This window comes from Cervus canadensis, chromosome 17 (assembly GCF_019320065.1).
Source record: "Cervus canadensis isolate Bull #8, Minnesota chromosome 17, ASM1932006v1, whole genome shotgun sequence".
NCBI lineage: Eukaryota > Metazoa > Chordata > Mammalia > Artiodactyla > Cervidae > Cervus > Cervus canadensis.
This window is the reverse complement of record NC_057402.1, coordinates 37,710,161-37,731,889: the sequence shown is the minus strand read 5'-3', so window position 1 is coordinate 37,731,889 and position 21,729 is coordinate 37,710,161. Positions and strand designations below refer to the sequence as shown.

The following is a 21,729-nucleotide window of genomic DNA, read 5'->3' as shown; positions in this document are numbered from 1 at the left end:
TGTTAGTTGCTCAGTCCTGTCCGACTCTTTGAGATCCCATGAACCATCTGAGCTACCAGGGAAGCCCTCGACCTCTTCGAGGACGATTGAAATGCCATCTCCGCAGTGGAATCTTCCCTAATCAACACCCCCTCTCGCCCTGCACCGTACCCCCACCCCCCACTCCCACAAACTGTTACAGCACTTGGCTGAATCTCTTCTGTGTTTCTCCCTCACTAGACTGCAAGGGCAAGGCTGGGGCTGATTCATTCCCTTGTCTTCACAGTGCACCTGAGAGGGACTTCACTTAGGCAGTATTTGTTGAGTTGAATGACCCTCCTTCCCAGGGGAAGTTTAACCATGAGAAGAACTGCCTCAGTAATTAGGAGGCATCCTAGTAGAATGTCAGCATCATCACTTACTAGCTATACCTCAGTTTTCCTACGGGACAGTTGTGAGTCTGAGGGACTTCCCAAAGGAATCAACATCCGAACTGAGTCTTGATGAGTGGCTGGAATCACAACAGGTGGAAATGGCACAAAACGACATTCAAGCAGAGGGAATGGCATGAGCATAGGGCGGGTAAAATATGGGAAGCATTTGTGGGCTGGCCAGGAGCCCTACTTGGCGGGCACTCCAGGACTTTGTGGCTGGAAGGAGGGACAGGAAATGCAGCTGAATAAAAGACAGTGGTGAGAGATGAAAGGGAGAGCCAAGAGGTGTTAGGGCCGGGATGGGCTGTGGTCAGAGCTGTGAGAGAAGGAGGACAGTGTGGAGAAAAGACTGGAAGGGGCAGGTTGTCAGGGTAGGATGCGGCTGCCATGGTCTGGATATGAGATGGTCAGTCCTGAAGGAGGGCAGTGATGGCAGTGGGGCTGGAGTGGAGGGGCACTTCGGAGAACACCTTAGGGTGGGACTGCCAGGGCCTGATGAGAGCAAAGGCCAAGAAGAGAGTGATGAAGTCCCTGGATCCTCATGAAGCCACAGACTTAGCAGTACTTGATTACCTCATGAAAGCCACTGGCATCACTTGTGCAACCTAATTCACCACTTTTCTAGGTAGATGGGTAGCTCTTCTCTGGAAAGAACCTTTTTCAGGGTGGGGTGTGGGGAGACTTGGTCTAAATCACCCTGACACCCAACTAGGGGAGCCCTGATCAGTAGAGCTTCAGGACTCTGGTTGCTGAGAAGATGAGGAGGGAGGGGAGTATGGGCGTTATTTCCTCTGCCCTCTCTCTTAGATTTGAATCAGGTCCCCTGATTTTACCTTCTCATTGCTCCTTGTGCCTTCCCTTCATGATACTTATCACAGTCTTAATTTACATATTTCTGTCATACTTGATTGGTGTCTGTCTTTTCTACTGGACTGTAAAACCAGCACTGAGAACAGTACCTGGTAACTAGGCGGCACTCACAAATATTTTTAGAGCTTTGAAGAAAGTAGATCGGCAGTTGCTGGGACCTGGGATGGGAGCTGGGGCTGACAGCAAATAGGCACAAGGAGCATTTTCACAGGTTGGAAAACTGGATTGTGGTGATGGTTGTGCAAGTGCTTACATTTATTGAAAATTATCGCGAAATTACAGCGAGTGAATTTTATTGTATATGTTATGGGTATACGTTATACCTCAATAAAGCTGTTAAAATAATAAAACATTTGTGAAACGCGTAAATGATCTATCCCCCTTCCTGAGGTTGTAAACTCCGTAAGAGAAGCTATATCCTCCAAATCCATAAGATTGACTGGCATCCAGTATATGCGGAACAAACAGCCCACCTAAACACTGAAATCTATGAATGAAGCGGGAGAGGAAGGACTCTCACCAGAGATCCCCACCAGCAGCTTCCGGGTCGCTGCTCTGCCCGCCGCCGCGAGACAGGGCCGGCGATTGGCCAGCGCAGCCGGTGTCCAGGGCCCGGACCTGGAGGGTGCTTGGAAAATCCCCTACGCAAACCTACAGGGCGGGGCTTCCAGGGGCGGGGCCAAGAGGGGGCGGGCTCCGGACGCTGGCTGCGCGGCTGCGCACTACTGCCGCCGCTGTCGCCGGGGTGAGAGGAGTGGACGCGATGGCAGGGCCCGCGTGGATCTCCAAGGTGAGCGCCGGGCAGGCCCGCATGTGGCTGGCGGGCGTACTGGGTGCTGGGCGGGGGCTGGCGCGCGGGCCCCGATGGGGAGGCGACGGCGCGCGACTGACTGGGAACAGTCAGGGAGCCGGTCCTGGCCGCCCGTGCGCCTGGCTTGGTGGCCCGCAGGCGGTGTGTAGGCAGCCCCGCTCCCGGAAGGTCGCGCCTGGGGCGGGGACAGCATCAAGGTCAAGGCGGGGAGCGCCGGTCTTGTTCCCGGTGAGACCCCAGTGCCACCGCCGGCATCTGTCCCGGCCGGAGCCCAGGCCTCGCGCGGAGCCCGGGAAGGTCACCGGAGCCGCCGGCCAGGCCCCGCCATCCTCCCGGCTATTTCCGAAGCTGCGGCCCTGCAGCTTGCTGATCGCGCTTAGAGTCCGCCTCAGCACGACCCGGGCCTTCCCCCGGTCTCTACTCCGGCCCCGGCAGGGTAACCTCCCTAGCCACCAGCACGTGCGTTGGGCTTGAGAGGTTTTCTCAGGTGAGGGAATCCCAGGGTCATTTTCCTGCCAGATTTTTTTCTCCCTTGGAGCGCTTCCCAGTCTGCTGTTGGAGCTATTTCCCCTTCAAAGTACACGGGGCACGTTGCACCTTGGAACCTGAGCACCCAGAGACTAGAAGAGGGAGACCGGCAACGCCTTTCCTTTACCTTATGTTGGTGAGCGTCCTGTGATCTCACCGTGACAGCTGGGATGCCTGCCAGAGCTGGAGAGGGTTGCAGACCATCTGCAGTTCCTTGGTTCCTCGGTGGAACTAACTGCCTGAACACGTAATTTCTCAAGGTCACATAGGAAATCCCTGTCAGAACTGGAAGAGGAACTCAGGTGTCTCAGGAGTCTCAGTTCCAAGTCCCATTTTGCCTGCTCTGTCTGTGGTCAAGGTCAGACAACAAATTATAGGCAGAGGGGAAAATGGGCCCTCGGGTCTCCTGTTGCCCTTCGAGAATCATCCCCTAAAAACCTACCATAAGTAGTTTAATTTTTTCTCTAGAAAGTTTGATACTGTGTTTCTCCCTTGCTTTGAGTTTAAAGTGAGGTTTGCAGACTTTTGATTTAGTGAAAAGTGCTCTACACCGGAGTTGAGGAGTCTTAGGTTTAAATCTTGGCAATGCCACCGACTGGCCATGTGACCCTGAGCAAATTGCTTAACATTTGTGAGTCTTAATAAGCCATCTGTAAAATATCTATACTTGCTTCACAGAGTTGTTGAGGATTGAATAAAATAATGTGAGAGCACCTAATACATACAGAGGCAACACAGAAGTCTGAAGCTGTCCTACCTGTCAATATACTTATCTTACAGCCTTCAAGCAGACAGTTGGGCATCAGTAGCTGCATTTTATTTAGTAACTGGGTTCTGCTTTGTTACCCTCTTCAGACCTGGACTTGTGTGTAATGGTAACTTATTTCACATTCACTCCTGAAGGTAAAGCAACTTCTGTGTCATTGTCTAAACGGAAGTCAATCCTTCAATCACTGAGCTTACACTTAACACCTAATTATCTTTGGTCGATACAGTAAGAGTTCAGAATGAGAGACTAAAACAGCTAGTGAAGTGCTAGTAAATTTGTTTTTCCTTTAGTGTGGTCTCTTAAGAAAAAAACTATGCAGTAGGTATTCAGAAAGTGTTGGGTTGTGGAATCAGACGATGAGGTTCTCTGACATGGACTCCCAGGGTGACATTTGGCAGTCATTTGACCTCTGGCAGTCATTTGACCTTTGTGGGCCAGTTTCTCCCTTTAGGGACTGGAGTAGGCAGTGCCTCGGAGGTTGATGTCCCAGGATGCTGAGCTGGATGTGAGTTTCAGTCAAAATAAGTCCTCTATTAAGAGTTACATTTGAGGCTCTATTTGAAAAAAAGAGATCTGCAGCTTATATATATATATGTTTTATTTTTCTAAAGAAGCTTTATTTAGAGAAAATTAAAGGGTTTCTAAAGACCTTTCTGGCTCTAAAATACTATAATTATAATGAGGCAGTTTCCCATCAGTAGGCTTTTATTGAGTACCTGTCATACTTTCAAGAGTGTATTTATATGTTTTTAAGTTGGAGGATGAAGGTAAAAAAGGAAAGAGGTGCTATGGGTGAAGTCACAGGTTCAAACCATATTCTGTGAGCCTGGCCTTGGTCTTCTTATCTGAGAAGGGCTACTAATACAATCTCCCCAGGTTTTATAAAAGATAAAATGATGTAATATATGTATATTATACATATAACTATATATGTATATTATATAAGTACAATATAAAGTAGAAGACAGTCTGTGCTTTAAAAAATCTTATTCCACTTTAAGTTCTGGGTGATTTAGATGCAGTACTGCCTTACTTTAAGGTCACAAAGGAGAGATGACAAATGTAGAAAAGACTGGTTGTTAGAGAAAATTATTGCAAGTATTGAAGCTGTTTGCTGGAGTGGGAACTCATCAGACAGAGCGATGCTTGAGACTGGCCTCAGTTTTTCCAAAAGTATTGTGAGCACTTACTATGAACTAGGCACTTTCTAGGTACTGGAGATAGAAGAACAGTGAACAAAACAGGAAAATATTTGCCTTGTGAGTTTACATTTTAAATCAGTTAGTTTGGTTGGGTCTTTTGCCACAGAGACATAGGCCTGTTTTGAGTGAATGTTTTTTGTCTCTTTTTGAAGGGCGGGGAGAAGGACCCATGCAAATTTTATAACATAGCCTTAAAGTGGTCTCCCTTCTTTCCAATAGCCCATTTGCTGGTAGATGAACCATGCTCTAGGATTGAGTTTTTGGCCAGTGGTTTTGGCATAGCGTATTCTTTTGGGTCATGCCCTATCTTTTATTTTATTATCAGTCCAGAGAGATAACCAGTTGCTGGGTTAGAGGATACAACCTGTTCTCAGCTCCTTGGCTGTTGGTGTCTCTTTACTACATGCTGATATTACAGCCAAAGGTTCAGGACTTATAAGAACTGTCCCCCAAAAGGAAGTCTAAGGATATAACAAATGTATCTTTGCTCATGTATCTAGCATGAAAAAAAGTTAACCTTTAAAACTTTTAATGAATTTTAGTTTTAATACCTTTGGTCTATGTAGCCAATTTCTTTGATTATATTCTGTGTATTGTAATGTGACTTTGTACCAGTTTTCAAGAACTGAATTATTAAAGTTCAGAATAACCTTTTAGAATTTATATTTCTGGTGTGTCATAGTGTTAAGTGGAAATGGCAACATCTTTGGGTAGTGGGGTTGGTGGTGGTTTAGTCACTAGGTCGTGTCCGACTCTTGCAAACCCATGGACTGTAGCCTGCCAGGCTTCTCTGTCCATGGGATTCTCTAGGCAAGAATACTGGAGTGGGCCATTTCTTTCTCCAAATGGGGTTAGTAGGTCACATTTATTTATTTTTTTACATCTTTTCCCATCCCAGTAATTAACAGTAATTGTGGCATTACCTGTATTATCAGAAGTAGATAATTTATTTAAAATCTTCATTTTGTATGACGCATGTCAAGAACGTATTGAATAAACTTTGTTAGATTTTTATTACAAAGTATAATTTCTTAATATTCATGGGAGAAGAATAGGCAGAGTATATAACTTGAGGAGCCCTGGAACAGGAGTTAGGAGACCCAGATTCTGGTCTCTTTGTGGTTTCTCTGTGGTTTTAGACAAATCCCTACTCTCTGAACCCACTGTTTGCACTGTATAATGAGTGAGTTGGGCTCTGGGATTCATAAGGACCCTGCTGACTCTTAAAATTAGTGATAGTTTTCCTAGGGTGTGTGACCCTCAAATTGATCCAGTGGTCAAGAATGTGGACGTAAAACTGTCCAGATCATCTGAGGAAAATCCAGTGTTTGAGTTAAAAAAAAGTAGAGTTTCATTCTATTTTCAACATCTTTTGACAACTTATATTGATAAAATCAACTTTAAAAGTACATATATAGTACTTAAATTCTCAAAGCAAAGGTAAACTGAATATTTGGTTTTCAAATCCAAGAGAACTTGCTATGTTGAGCTAATACATGAGAAAAATATTCCTCGGAAATTCCTGAATATATCTGTGTGAAGCTGCAGCATTGTCAGCTGTCAGAGACGGTGCCGTGTCTGCCTTTTAACACTATGTGGTTAATTCTGTGCATGACGTTTCTTTGTTGATATTAAATGTAGGTCTCTCGGCTGCTGGGGGCATTCCACAACCAAAAACAGGTGACCAGAGGTTTTGCTGGTGGTGTGAGTATAATTATGTCTTTTATTTTTTCCCTTTTAGAAGTTTCTCAAGAAAAGTGCTCTAACACATTTATTATATAGCATTTAATCTCCATTTATTTAAAATTGGGGAAAAGTGGCCATACTTATATATTTAAGTTACTGATGAACATGTGTAAATCTATTAGGTCACTTGTACATTTTAAAAAAGATTGTATTATAGCTGGCTATATAAACCTGTCACATTAATATCTTGAAGCAGGCTTGTTTAAAAATAGATAGAAATTACCCTTGAGCCTGTTACTTTATTTCACAATCTCATTTGGATAAGACAGTTTTTCTCCAAACTAGTACAAGTTGAGAGAAAATTGTTGAGAAGCTTCAAAACCTGCTTCGCATTTTTATTTTGTAAGCTTCCCTGAAAACAGTAGATTGATCACCAATTAAGAATGCCTCAAATATCTATAAGCCCTATAGGCTTATATGTATTGATACTTTCCTTATGTAGTCTTCATAGACTCTCCTGTTAATGGATCATCTGTTTCTCATTAAATCTGCTGCTTTTAGAATTCCCCGCATTAGAGTTCTGTGCTTTAAAAACTGATACCACATTTTTAGAGCATTCTAAAACTGTGGGTCAGTGACTTCCTGTATGTTTTTATTTTACCTCCTTTTTACAGAATCTGATTTGGATTCATAATTCCTATACTCCCATATAACATCTTACCCCATGAGGTATTTATAAGAGCATAGTACTTTTTTTTTTTTTTCATTTACTTTCTGAACTCTGGAAGTAAAGTAGATTTTTCTGGTGACTTGATGACATTTTGTATTACATGTTGGGAGAACAGGAAGAAGAAGCCAAAGGGGTTCTTTTGGCTCTGCTTTTGCTACAAAAGATGCAGAAAGAAGCTTGTTAGCATTTCAGATGCATTCTGAAAGCTAATGAGATGATAATTGCTCTCTGCTATTACTTAATTTTCAGGTTTTCCATTAAAATATATATTATCCTGGAGGGAAGGTGGTTATATTTGAGAGAAATAAGAAGAGAAACTAATTTTTAAAAAAGATTCCTTCCATCGTATAGTTAAATTCAAAAATAATTAGTCCACCTGCTTAGGGAACATCATGTGTCCGACTCTTTGTGACCCCATGGACTGTGGCCCAGCAGGCTGCTCTGTCCGTGGAATTTTTCCAGGCAAGAATACTGGAGTGGGTTGACATTTCCTTCTCCAGGGGATAGTCCCAACCCAGGGGTCAAACCCCAGTCTCCTGCATTGGCAGGCAGATTGTTTACCACTGAATCACCTGGGAAGCCTCTTAGCATCACTGGAAGCTAAAAGACCAGGGAAATGAATCAGTGATTTTTTTCTTTTTAAATCAAAGTTTTTATTTTTTTAATTCTTAGAAAAAATTATTTCCATCCTCGATTATTTTGTCTAGCCTAGCCAAACCAGCATAGGCAACTAGAACTGAGAAAGGCCAGGGACCATGGTCTGGGCCAAACTTCCAGAGAGGGGAAAGTCCACAAATATTGACATATATAGTTTCCACATGGAAGTCCTCACTTAAATCCTCTCATCATTTCCCTTTATATATATTTTTTCCCCTGTGTTTGAAATGCTGGCTTTATTCTATTTAAAGCCTTTGCACTAAATTGATGTTACATTATAGATACACTTTGTCATTTGAAGTGTGATTCAGACATTGCAGGCATGATCACATAGCATATTCTTAATGGTTCCAAATAAACTTCACTGGGCTTATTTGGATTACTGCTGTCATTAGGGGCCAGTTTGATAAAGGAACTCCGGAAAACAGACCCTCTTTTGATGTAAAGTCTGATTTTCTGCGTGCCAAAATAGACCACAGTGCTATTCTGGAGGTGTCTGAGAGCGTTTTGTAAGATGAATGAGTTACATGAGAAATGGAAATTTCTAGGCTCCTGGTGGAGAGGAATATGCCTGCCTTCATAGGAAACCCTCTAAATTTTAGTGAGAGAACACTTGAAATGTTTTACTCTTCTTGGTTTTACAAGTGGTCTCTTCGTAGTTTGTCTGAAAAGAAATTTCAGTTGGGAAGTTTACTTGGTAGTTTATTTTTGTTTTTTCTGGAGAGCATTGCTTAAGTTCTTTTTGAAACCTCTGGACTCAGCTAGGAAGTAGAGTTGTAGCATCTCTTGATTCTTGCCTCCACTTTGATGAGCCGTTGGGAGGTAGGTCTGTTTTCTTAAAGGCCTTTTTTAAAATGAGTTAAGAACCCCTAAACTGGATTTCTTTTTGAACGATGTTCTTTTTTAAACCTTCAAAAATCAATTCTGACTGTCTCCTCTGATGATTTCTTATATTCAGGTTAAGACAGTAACTTTAATTCCAGGAGATGGAATTGGCCCAGAAATTTCTGCTGCAGTTATGAAGATTTTTGATGCTGCCAAAGTAAGTGGGCTTACATACTTTTGATAATAATTTGTACAAAAGTTTTCTTAGCCATTTGGGGTCTATGAACTCTTAGGATGAATTGTTCATGTTTGTATGAAGTTGGTGAGGTCTCTCATTAAAACTTCACAGATTCTGACTTGAAGAGTGTTGTTGCTGCCATCATTGTGGATGGTTTAAGCTACTGTGTTGGCATCAGTTATGTATAAAGGAATCCAAGTAGTACTGTAATTTTTATGAACTTTTGAACTCTGCCTTGGTTTAAGGTCTTTAAGTCCTGCCAAGTCACCTGTCTCCCTCATTCTACCTTCTTCTACCTTCATGCCAAAAAAAAAAAAGAAAGAAAACAATAGATATTTCAAAAAATTATTGATATATAGGAGATTTTGAAAGATTTTTTTTTCCTGGTGTGGTAATACCAAATATGAGGTATTATTATCAAATAGTCTATCCTTCAATGCAGGTAGATATTTAAAAATGGGAATTTAGGAAAGTTGGATTTTGTTTGACCTGATGCTTTATTATTGCTATTTATAGCTGCTAGGTGAAATAATGTATAAAATTAAATAAGTGGTTAATTTTGATACCAATGGATAAAAGTCAAGGAATTCGATTTATTTATGCTAAACATACATTGTTTTTCTATATGCATTTCTAATTAAAACTCCTATAGAGGAAATGATGCTTATGCAAAAGCGTTCCCGGAGGGAGCTGAACTATGCTCACTCTCAGCTGTGAGCTCCTTGTGAGCCAGGACCAAGTCTTGCTCTGGTTCCTGTTCCTAGTGCATTCCCTGTTGGCTGTCAGATTGTGTGTACATAATGAAACATGTGGTTAAAAAGAAAGGATAGCACTGGTTTATACCTTAAAACTCTTGCCTTCATAGGTTATATAATATGTCTTTTTTTTTTTCTTAACAGCTTTATTGAGATTTAATTCATATACTATTCAGTTCATCATGTAAAGTATGCAATTCATTTCATTCATGGAGTTGTGTAATTATTACCACAATCTAATGCTAGAACATTTTCATCACCCAAAAAGAAACCCCATACTCATCAGCAGTCATTCCCCATGACCCTTGTCTCTCCCACCCTACCCCCTCCCATCACCAGCCCTAGGCAACCACTGATCTACTTTCTCTCTCTGTAGATTTGCCTATTCTGGACACTTCACATAAATAGAGTGTTAAAATTACATGATTTTTATGATTGGCTCTTTGCACTTAGCATAATGTTTTCAAAGTTCATCCATGCATCAGTACTATGTGATACTTCTATGAATCCTATTTCTCTGCTCCTTACGATATTCTAATTATAGCCACGCTAAGAGTCATTGTGAAAAAAAGAAGTGGGCAGGTGGCAGCTAGGAGTGATGACTGGACAAGGGTAATGTGGAGAATCCCTCGGGGCATGCTGGAGAATGACATCTCTTCTTGCATGCCAGGAACTTTCTGGACCTTTACTGTTTGTGTTTTCACCAGTTGCATCCAAAGTTGAAGAAGTTTGTTTATAGCTGCAGTGTGAATGTGAGTCACATGTAGTTCTTTCCAGTTCACTGTGCTCTGTGGTGTGGCATCTAGGCACCTATTCAGTGGGAGGAGCGAAACGTCACCGCCATTCAAGGTCCAGGAGGAAAGTGGATGATCCCTCCAGAAGCCAAAGAGTCCATGGATAAGAACAAGATGGGCTTGAAAGGTAGTGCTGATGTGATATGATCATTATTATTGATTTCTGTGACAGGTGTTGTATTTATCTTTACCTGGGTTTATCTTTTGCATGATTTTTATATTTTTATTAGTTTTAGCTTATACATGCTCCAGGTCATGACTCAAAATACTGGCATGTGACAGATTGGAATTAAGCACTAAGGAGGTGGTGTCATAGGATTAGCTAATATCAGGGACCTGATACAGTGCTTGGTCCTCAGTCAGTCGGTGTTCAGTGCAGTTGATATTCCAGAAAGCTTCATTGAGGAAATTTCTTCCATATTTGAATCGGAAGCAGAGGGTCAAGTTAGAGGCAGAACACATTTTACGGGGTGTGTAGGTGACACTGGGAGTGGGTGCTCAATGCGGCCTGAGAGTGACCAGCTATGGGTGGGCTCATTTATGCTGAAGAGGGCATCAGACTTAGAAACAGAGCCCCTGTCTGTCCTTTCAAATGACGCTGGTAAAAGTGTCCCTCGTTTCATGAAGCATATGTGTTAGATGTGTCACATAGCTACTTCATGTCCAAAGAAAGGATCCTAAATACAGCTCTGATGGAACAGTGGAAAAAATGAAAATTAGAATTTCAAATACAGTTGGCCCTCCATATCCAAGCATTGTGCATTCATGGATTCAACCAACCAGATATTGAAAATATTAAAAATTCCAGAAAGTTCCAAAAAGAAAAACTTGAGAATTTCCACTGGCAACTATTAACATAGCTGTTTACATTGTGTTAGGTATTATAAGTAGTCTAGAGATGATTTAAAGGAGGATGTGTGTAGGTTATAGGCAAATACTATGTCATTTTATAAGGGACTTGAGCATCCATGGATTTTGGTATCTGCTGGGTCCCTTCCCCTACTCGATGCTGAGGGACAAGTGTCAACATTATGAGCTTGTGTTTATAAAGAAAAAGAAAAGACCGGAATGTATTTTGTTGTCATCTGCATATTCTTCTTTATTATAGGCCCTTTGAAAACACCAATAGCTGCTGGGCACCCATCTATGAATTTATTGCTGCGTAAAACATTTGACCTTTATGCAAATGTCCGACCATGTGTCTCAATCGAAGGCTATAAAACCCCTTACCATGATGTAAATATTGTGACCATTCGAGAGAACACGGAAGGAGAATACAGTGGAATCGAGCATGTGGTATGTTCATTTGGATACTTTTTCATTTTTAGTTAGGTTGCTTTCTGGGCCCTTGGGACTGTTATTCAAATTCCCAGGTGAAAACATTCCCCAAGGACGGCTCCCTTTCACTCAGTGAGGAGTTGTGGGTATTTGTCTTGTCACCTCAAACAGATGCCTGGGGGAGGGAGCGTGGTGCTTCAGGGCACAGGCTTGGGAACTTGTCCTCTGTTTGAAGTCTGAATCCTCAGCTTCATGGGTGACCATCTCTGCAGCTCGGTTTTCCTCATCTGTGCAGTGGAGCTTATAATATGTGGCTCACCGGCCTGGGGTGAACATGACTAACCCTGCCGACATGCCATATGCATGAGGCTCGCCTTGGCAGCTGGCGCCGTGCAGGCCTGGCACAGATGGTGTTGTCTGCACACACCGGCGGTCTAGAGCCAGGTGGTTGCCACACCCTTTCAGCAAGACAGGACTTCTTCTCTTTCAGATCGTGGATGGAGTTGTGCAGAGTATCAAGCTCATCACCGAGGCGGCGAGCAAGCGCATTGCGGAGTTTGCCTTTGAATACGCGCGGAACAACCACCGGAGCAACGTCACGGCCGTGCATAAAGCCAACATCATGTGAGTCCCGGTGGGCGGTGCTGCCTCTAGCTGTGTGGGTGCCAAGCAGTGGAGGGCTTGCTTTTCCTCTCTGCAGCTTGCTCACTGCTTCCTGATAGCTCTGGAAGACGGCCTTGCAGCCAGTCAGAGGGTCGGGCATTGCTCCTGTGTCAGAGTCTTCTATTTAATGTGTTTCCTTGGGTGGGTGATGAACAAGTTTGGAGGCAGCAGGAATTCAGGTCCCGGAAGTTTAAGGGGGGGAAGAGAAGGAAGCCAGAGAAACTGGATCCCCAGACGAGGTGACCAGTTAGCTAAGTCACGTCTAAAAAAGGGCAGTCGTTCCTGTGTTAGGAGGGGAATGAATAGCAGGAATGTTTCTGAAATGGCCACCTGTTCAGGAGCTTAAAATAGTGCTCATAGTGCTAATCTGATCTGATGTATCATTCTAGCAGTTTGAATTCTCCTCATCCCTGGTGCAGTAAAGGCTAACTCGGTGTGTTAAGAAGCAGGTTTCCTAACCTAAGAAAAGTGTTGAGCATGTAAAATAGTAAAACTATTTAAATAATTGAATAAGTTAACCTTCTTAAGGCAATTTTGACATTTCCTTATTAATAGATATTTCTTAATTCTTGCTATGTAACACTACAAAAATATAGTCTTCTTCATTATGATCAAACTACTTTACATTTTTTACCCTTCTGTGCTTCCAGAAGTATCCCCAAACATTTAAATTTGCATTTTACTGATTTCCCCCCCCAAATTTTTTTACTGTAATTGAAATCAGACATCTTGGCTTCTGGAACTTGAATTTCTTGAACTTTACTTCTCTGATTTGATCTTTTTCTCTCTGCAAGTCTTTGCTTTCAACAATTTTTATTTGATTAAATACAGGCGAATGTCAGATGGGCTTTTTCTGCAAAAATGCAGGGAAGTTGCAGAAAACTGTAAAGATATTAAATTTAATGAGATGTACCTTGATACAGTATGTTTGAATGTAAGTATATATTCACACTTACCTGCTATGTTTTGTGGTGTATAGTGTGTACATGTGGTGCAGTTTTTGATTGCTGAATGCACAAATGCATTTTTTGTAGATGGTCCAAGACCCATCCCAGTTTGATGTTCTTGTTATGCCAAATTTGTATGGAGACATCCTTAGGTAAGTCTGGCTACACATTTTAGCCTACAGTTTATTTATAAATGTTCTAAAAATAAATTGTAGCTTAAGAATTTTAATCAAGGGTTATAAAAATAGCATTTGTTAGAAGATATGAGTTGAATTCTAACACCTCAGGTGGTGACATCAGTGGTTACATGTTGGTAGGTTATTCCGTTGTTCATTTGCCAAATTAGCTCTGGACTGTAGTTCCCTGACCATTAGTTCCCTCTTCCCACTTTACAGATATTTTATTGGTTGGTTGGTTGATTTCAGTGTTTTATCATGTATAGCTAGGAAGGTGGGTGTTCATTTTTACAAGGTTTTTTCCGGAATAACTTTTGGCATAATTTCAGACCTTCAGGAAAGTTGCAAGAACAGTACAAAGAAATCCTGTGTACTCAGCACCACATTCACCAAATGTTAACATTTTTATCAGACTTACTTTGTTACTCCCTCCTTCCTCCTCCTCATTTCTCTGTCTCTACACACATACAGATGCTGGTGGCCAAATGGTGCTTTTGTTAAGTCCACCATTCCTTTTACATCTATTAGTTGGCATTCTACTGTAAGAATAAGCTTTTCTTTCCCTCTTATTTGTTTACAGACTTACCTATGTCAGTTAGGACTCTTGGCTTCTATTTTACTCAGGGGTTCTGTCCCTCACTATCATCACTGATATTGGTGTTTAGATTGCGCAGACTTGGCCAGTGTCAGTCCCTCTGAGCTGTGTCTGTGCCCTCTTGACACAGCCCGTTATTTGCTCTCTGGCATAGTAAGATGCTTCAGGCTCATCCTATATGTTCCTGACTAGTCCTGAAATCAGCCATTTCCTCAAGGAGCTCAGGTTCTCTCAGTGGAGAATGGTATGTAAAGATAGAAGTCTGACCACTAGGTGAGCTGATTTGTTTTTCAAAGTGTTCTTTGAAATGTTTTTCTGCCCCCAGTGACCTGTGTGCGGGATTGATTGGAGGTCTCGGTGTGACACCAAGCGGCAACATTGGAGCCAATGGCGTTGCAATCTTCGAGTCGGTAAGGATCCTGGTGACACCTGAAGCAGAATTCAAGTCAGAGTGACATGAGAACCCAAGAGAGATTGTCTGCATAAGTATCTGTTAACGCTTGAGTTTTTCCAGTTGTCAAAAGAAAGTGAAGCTTTGTTTAGCTTTTTGTATAAGCTCAGTTTGTTCATTCATTTCCCTCTGGTTTCTTTCGTATCCTTATTATTTATCATGTTTCCTTCCTCAGTTAAAATATTTTACCAGAAGTTCACTGGATAAGATTGTTCATTCATCTTTTTACATTTAAAAAAAATTACTTTAGCTCTTCATTTTTCTGAGGCTTTATTTCTAAAACCTGTGTCTGGATAGCTGTTCCGTAGCTATTTTCCATCAGAGAGGAAAGCTGATTAAGAGCCCAGCTTCCCCGGAGGAGAGCTGTTTGCTTCTGTCCCCCTTCTGACTGTGTGCCCCCCGACCCCCCACTGCTGCAGGTTCACGGGACCGCCCCGGACATCGCGGGCAAGGACATGGCCAACCCCACGGCCCTCCTGCTCAGCGCCGTGATGATGCTGCGCCACATGGGGCTTTTTGACCACGCCGCAAAGATTGAGACGGCATGTTTTGCTACAATTAAGGATGGAAAGGTATCAGTGATCTTGCCACACTTGTGCTGGGTGAAATTCATTTCCTCCTTGGGTTTTGTATGTGAAGGACAGATGATGATTCTTCTCAAGGGGGCCAAAGGATTGGACATCAAGCAGGCATCCCTAATGCAGGCTCCCTGAGTGAACTCGGTGGTGTGCATATGTTGCATCTTCTGAAGGGAGGACCCATGTGTTTCATCAGGGGAGGGTTGAGAGGCACCGAGGCAGGGGCACCAGCATGCAGTGGGAAGGACAGTGATATGGGGGCTGGAGCAGGGCAGACGTGCTTTTCCTGTTGCTACCCATGGGATCTTGGCTAAGTCCAATAATTTTTCTCGGTAGTTTTTTCCTCTTTCCAGCAAACATCTATTGCATACATTATAAGGTATGGAGGATATAATAAAATAAGGAATAAGGTAAGGTCTTAGACTTCAAGGAGCTTGAAATCTAGCAAGATGTAGACGTGTCTGTAATACAGTGGTGCTCTGTGTTACTTTATATGCATCTGTGATAGTAATATAGAAGTTTTATAGATGTATTAATAGCTGATACTAATTGAATGCTTACATGATCTTATATTCTTTATGTATATATATGTGTGTGTATATGTATATATACACACACACACACATATAATCTCAGCAAATTTCTACTACTCTGTGACACAGATACTGTAATTAAGCCCATTTAGAGATGAGGGCTTCTTAAGTGGCGCTAGTGGTAAAGAACCCACCTGCCAATGCAGGAGATATGGGTTCAATCCCTGGGTTGGGAAGATCCCCTGGAGGAGGACATGGCAACCCACTCCAGTATTCTTGCCTGGAGAATCCCATGGACAGAGAAGCCTGGCCAGCTACAGTCCATGGGGCATCAGATAGTCAGACATTACTGAAGTGACTGAGCACATAAATGAGGAAACTGAGGCACAGAGAGAGTAGTTAAGTTTGCCCAAGGTCTCACAGCTCCTAACTGGCAGAGTTCACACCTAGTCTGGCTCTTACTCAACAAGCTTCACTGTTTCCATAAGCAGTTGTAGCCCGTGGGAGGGTTGTGATCGATTATTCTGAAAGTGGGAGAATGGAGAAGATCATGGCTTTACAAGGCTGGGCCCGAAAAACTGATCCTTAGCCTGAGATCTCTTCATTAAAAAAAAAAAGTTATCATTTTAAAAAAGGATAAAGTACACATAATACACAATTGACCACTTTAATAATTTTTGAAGTACACAGTCTACTGGGTATTAAATACCCAGTATTTTCACATTGTTGTGTGACCTTCACCACCATCCATCTCCAGACTTTTTCATTTTCCTGAACTGAAACTGTCCCCATTAAACAGTGATTTCCCTATTTTCTGCCGTTGCCTCAGCCCCTGGCAAGCACCATTCTACTTTCTGTCTCTGTAAATCTCACTGCTCTAGGTACCTCACGTAAGCGGAATCACACACTTGTACTGTTCTGACTGCCTTACTTCACTTAGCAGAGGTTTGTCTTCAAGGTTTGCTGCTTATTTTTTTTTTAATTCTGTACTTTGAAATTTCTGTGGCCAAAATATAAGAAACCCAAGCTTGTTTTTAATAGCCTGATATAGTCATATTGAAGGGCATGTGATTATATATATTTTTTGTTCTGACGCTGTATTAGAGAAGCTACTCATATAACCCAGGAGAGAGATGCCTAAATTACACAGTAGGCTCTTTAAATTGCATAGGATGTGATGAAACAAGAGAATTAAATATATTGAGTTCTGTTTGGGAGTAAAGAGCATAAGCTGGTAGAAAACAGGGGAAATGAGAGGAATTCTCTCCTAAAGAGGGGAATTGAAGAGTTAGTCATTTAAATACTTTCCTAGTATTGGTTTCTCAGCCTCCAAAAATAGGTCAAAATGTGTTTTTAAAAAAAAAAAACTTAAATTCCCCAAGAGGTTTATGCAACCTCTTGTTTAGATTTGCTGTCAATGATATGTCCATGATCAAATGCTTCCTTAAAATCTATTGTACAGATCAAGGGAAAAATTTTGGAAAGCCTCCCTCCTTCCCTTTGGGGTGAGAGCATCTTGTTTTGTTTTGTTTTTTAATTTTGGCTGTGCTGGGTCTTTGTTGAGGCATGCTAGTGGGTTCTCTTGTTGTGGTGTGCGGGCTTAGTTGCTCTGCAGCTCCTGGGATCTTAGTTCCCTGATCAGAGATTGAGCCCATGTCCCCTGCACTGGAAGGCAGATTCTTCACCACTGGACCACCAATGAAGTCCCAAGAGACTTGTTCTCATTCTCACTGTGTTTCTGCGTGCACTATCCAATTAGCTTTTCCAAGTCTGCCTGGGGTAGGTGGATGGTGGTGGAGCCGGTCTCACTTTGAAATGAGGAACTAAATGAACAAGTAGCCAGGTAACTCACTCAGCCAGTGTCTCACTGAGGACTTTAAATAAAAACATTTTTTGCTTTGGTTTAACATGTGGGTACGTTTTCTGTCTTTGCCTTTTCTTTTTCTCAGAGCTTAACCAAAGATTTGGGAGGCAATTCAAAATGCTCAGACTTCACAGAAGAAATCTGTCAGCGAGTAAAAGATTTAGATTAAGGCTTCTACAGATGGTATCTGCATCAGTCACTCCTAGCGGACGCTTATCTGCATCAGTCACTCCTAGTGGACGCCACATCAGCCTGCGTTAGAATACTTCTCATTATGTATGCATTTATGCATTTGTTGCTTGTTTCTTGACAGAGTACATTTTTAGACCTGGCCTTTTTCTTAACAAAACTGTGCAGAGGATGCAGGTAATGTCCCTAGACCTGCTTTCAAAGGACTTCTTCCAAGTGCTTGTTTTATTTATTAAATGTCTATCTGCTATACATTTTTTGTAAACTCTCAAGTGAACTGTTATCATTTGCTGTTGTTAACCATTTTATGCTTCAGTTAAAATAGTTTTTCTTTCACTGTAAATATCATGATACAGAAATACTAAGAGAAAACATCTAACTTTTTAAAGAAAAACACTGATATTCTTGGTTTACGAAAAATATAATGGAGATAAAGTAGAATGTTGGCATAATAGCACGAGAGGATATTCTTATAAAACTGAATGGGCACAGGAGAAATTTCCTGGGAAAGTTTACATCAAAAACAGTGAATATGGTATATTTCTTAGCGATATGGAAAGTAAAGACTAATTTGTACTTTACATGAATTACTGAGTATGAATAAAGACTTCGGATGGGAGAAATATATAATGAGAGCTGTAATTTTTGTTCATAGGATACGGGTAATATATCGGGTACAAAGACACAGGTGGATTGTGTGTTGTTATTTTAGTTATCTTGAGATTTACTGTTCTTGGTAAGAGCTTTTAATGAAGTGAAGGGGTGGTCCTTCCTTTTCACTGGACGTATATCAAGCATGGTACATAACACAGCCCTCCATCCCCTGTCCCTTGGTCCCTTGGGGGACCCTGACTCGGACCTGGGAGCAGTCCCTCTTCTGCAGCCTGTCTGTCGCTGTCCGGAAGTGGACCACACTCCCACTGATATGGCTAACAGGCCTCACCATATAAATTTTGACTGCAATTTAGGAACCTGCAGTACTGGCTATTAATTTTACATTTCAGTGGCTTCTCCTTCTCCAAAGCACCAAATCACTGCCCTCTGCCTCAGCACCACCAGGGAAAGAGGAGATGCAAACTCAGCCTGAATTGATTCACAAAATTGTGCCATCCTGGGGCTTGGCTCAGGTACCTTCAGGTACCTCCCCATCCTTCCTGTGTTCCTCACCTTTAGCATGATTTGTCTTTAATCTTCAGACACTGAGTCACTCTTTTCATGAACCCTTTGGTCCAACACCAAAGGCAATTCATGTCCTCCTTGGCCCTTGTGTAACATCTCTAACCTGTGGCTTTGCATTGTCACAAGGGGGTTTTTTAACCACAACCAATACTCCTGTCTGGGTCCTTTTTTGAAGCTCGTAACCAGACAAATAATCTTATGTGTATTTTACTTTGTTTAAACTGCTGCTGCTTCTGTTTTATTGAATTGTGCTAATTATCAATGACCCTTCGGTTTACACAAATAAAGACTTCCCAAACTAATTGAGCTGTATGCTTTCCTCTACCCATTTAGATGCCTTGTTTCATCTTGGCTCAGCTTGCTACTAAGGATGGCTGCTTGAAATATTCAGAGTGGGCGGAAGGGGCATGGTGGTCACAGACTAGCACCAGTTAACTGCTTTCACAAGAACATTCCCCTTGACCCCCTCCCTCACCTTTGCTTATTTCAGGGCACTAAAGTTCACTCGTATACCTATTGCACATTGTCCTGTGGGCTAAATACCCACCACTCTGGACTCATCTGTTGCTCAGTTGACAAAATCAGGTGCTTGTTGACAGTTCTGTTAAAAAGTTTAATTTCAAGTTACACATTAAATACAATCAAATAGGCAGCAGCACTTTTATTAAGCATCGGAGTCAGCGGGCGTGTGCATTGATGGAATGCCTGGTAACGGGATGATGGGAGCGGCAGCATCCAATGACAGTCCACAGTAAGCTAGGCCGTTAGGGGAGTCACAATTGAGCGCTTTCCTGGCTGCACATTTCATCCAAGCCGTCTTCCCTCTCCGCCCTCCCCTTGGCACCCAGTCTGCCTCCAGCTGGCCGGTGAAGTGAGCTAGCAGCCTGTTAAATCTACCTGAAGCTAAGGTCCCAAACTGTCAGCCCTTTAGTTCTGGAAGGAGAGCTAATCTCATTGTCACCTGAACAAAAAGCAGTACTTAAAACTGTTGACACATGAAGCTTCTCGGGATTGTCAACTATTGTTGGTGTAAGACCTGGCAGATACCAGGACTGTACCTAACCTGGAGAACCTAAGAGACTTGCCAGAAGTCCATGTGCCCAGACTGAAGAGGACCTGGGGGTCAGGAAGACGCTCAGCCTGCCATCTTAAGGATAAACCAGGGAGGGATGACCCCTGCTTACTCTTTTTGCTCTTGGTAAAAAGAATCAATGACATCTTTGTATTTCTCCAGCACTACGAGCCGTTTCAGTTTCATTGTGGGACCTAAGAGAAATTGGAAGAGATGAGTGAGGCCTGGGCTCTGAGATGTCTGTGAAGGTTATGTGGTAAAGCTCTAGACTCACTAAGTTCCATAACTCTGGAATTAAGCCAGATCAACAAGTAGCCAGCCTCCAAAATGGCCCATGGTGATCCCTGAACCTGGCAGTCATACCCCTTGTGTGGCTCCTTCCCACACTGTACCAGAGTTGGTCTAAGTGGCCAGCAGAATACAGAGGAAGTTGGGTAGTTTACATGACACGACTAACAGGAAGATCATCTCTGCATTTCAGTGATCACTAATACGATGTTGGACATTATGATTTGATTGCTTGTGATGGAGGCAGGGGAAAGCCCTGGCCCAGGGAGGACCTCTGCCATGGTCTTTACGAGAGGTCTTCCAAGTATCACTTTTCTTGGCCTTGGTTCTCTGCTCTAAGGCAAGGCTGAAAGGGCTCTGCTTTGAGTAGCTTAAATTCCATTTTGTGCTAACTCACACTTGGCTGTGTAACTGGAGACTTCAAGATCAAAGCCATTTATAGAAACTGCTTAGAGAGGACATCTGTCTGATTGACCTTACATTCAATTTGTTAGCACCAGACAGCCAGATAAGCTCAGGGTCTCTGATAGCAGCTCAGCATTACTGTAGATAGTTGCCTCTGGGTTCAGCCTTGATGGTTGGAAGGAGTCTCATTGAAAAAGCCATTTCCACCTCGCCCTGTGTCATGAACACCCCAAGATGCCACAGCCAAGAGCGACTTCATCCATCCGGCTGAGGCCACACCAGAGGTCTTTTCTGATTCTGTGGACCATTGGTCCAGAAGGGTTTCATCCCTTTACCTGTTGCATGAGCTGCCTTTGCAAAAGATTATGGTGTTCTCACTCCCTGCAGCCAGGTGAAACTCTAGCCCAAACTCTAACAGGGCCTTGGTGTCTGCCTGGTGGTCCCATTGTGCTTTCAGAGGAAAACGATTCCTTAGTCAAAGCAAAGTTAAATGTCATGTGTTCAAATGAATGAGTTCCAGCACATGTACATTGACCAGGCTCTACCCAAACACAAGCCCAAGCACTTAGCAGTCAAGGTCCTCCCACAGGAAGGAGGCAGGTGTCACCTGAAGTGCCATCAGGGACCTTTGGTTTGCCAAGGCTGCTTCCTAGTGGGCACCTCCCAGGCTCTGCCATGGCCTCTGCCCACCTGCACAGCCCCTGCAATTGTGTAGAGAAAACACCTACCCAGCTCTCCACCTGAAATGGAGAAGTCCCTCTCAAGAATGGCCCACTTCTGGATGTGGTAGGGTCGTGCAGCTGCATTCATGTTGACTCTCTGGATCCCTTCTTCGATGGCCTGATACACGGCCTCATCCTTCTTCTCCACAACCTCAGATACCATGGTGGCTTTGCTGCCCACCCTCTGGCAGAACTCCACGGCTTGTTCCGTCAGATTATCCGTGGGCTCAAAGGTGTCAGGGTCCAGAGTGCACTGAAAAGCCAGAGACAGATCAGAACCAAGCCTCACTGCACAGGTCACATGCCCGGGCCTTGGAGGAGGTCTCACTGCTGACCGTCACGGATGTGGAGCACTGTGAGCTGTTTCAGAGAGCTGGTTCTAGAATGAATAGGACATGCTACTCAGACTGCTTGAGCCCCTTAGGGCAGGTGGAAGGAAGGGAGGACTGAGATTTACATGACCTCAGCCAATGAGATCATCTTTTAAAACAGGGGCCACAACTCTGGGCCC

At 42.9% G+C, this 21,729-nt stretch overlaps 2 protein-coding genes across 4 annotated transcripts in view; one reads left to right on the top strand and one right to left on the bottom strand.

Annotated features, from left to right (window-relative positions):
• The first annotated feature begins 1,976 nt into the window (after nt 1-1,976).
• IDH3A (isocitrate dehydrogenase (NAD(+)) 3 catalytic subunit alpha) lies at nt 1,977-18,177 on the top strand. Its single transcript, XM_043489789.1, has 11 exons — nt 1,977-2,073; nt 6,235-6,297; nt 8,625-8,708; nt 10,291-10,405; nt 11,387-11,574; nt 12,047-12,180; nt 13,051-13,153; nt 13,254-13,318; nt 14,263-14,347; nt 14,808-14,960; nt 17,449-18,177. The coding sequence occupies exons 1-11, from the start codon at nt 2,047-2,049 to the stop codon at nt 17,530-17,532; spliced, it is 1,101 nt and encodes a 366-aa protein (XP_043345724.1). The 5' UTR covers nt 1,977-2,046; the 3' UTR covers nt 17,533-18,177.
• A 1,153-nt stretch (nt 18,178-19,330) lies between these two features.
• The window catches only part of ACSBG1 (acyl-CoA synthetase bubblegum family member 1), a 64,372-nt gene continuing 61,973 nt past the window's right edge, over nt 19,331-21,729 (bottom strand). For all 3 annotated transcript variants that reach the window (XM_043489788.1, XM_043489787.1, XM_043489786.1), the window contains 2 exons: nt 21,225-21,471; nt 19,331-19,997 (listed from right to left, as the gene is read on the bottom strand). In XM_043489788.1, the coding sequence (XP_043345723.1) occupies nt 19,912-19,997; nt 21,225-21,471 (333 nt within the window). In that variant the 3' untranslated portion in view covers nt 19,331-19,911. The remainder of the gene's footprint in view (nt 19,998-21,224; nt 21,472-21,729) is intronic.

Excerpts from the sequence above, each read along its gene's own strand:
- IDH3A (XM_043489789.1), top strand. The coding sequence starts at position 2,047 with ATGGCAGGGCCCGCGTGGATCTCCAAG. Across the intron at positions 10,406-11,386 it reads GAACAAGATGGGCTTGAAAG|GCCCTTTGAAAACACCAATA; the intron begins GTAGTGCTGATG and ends TCTTTATTATAG. Across the intron at positions 13,319-14,262 it reads TTGTATGGAGACATCCTTAG|TGACCTGTGTGCGGGATTGA; the intron begins GTAAGTCTGGCT and ends TTCTGCCCCCAG.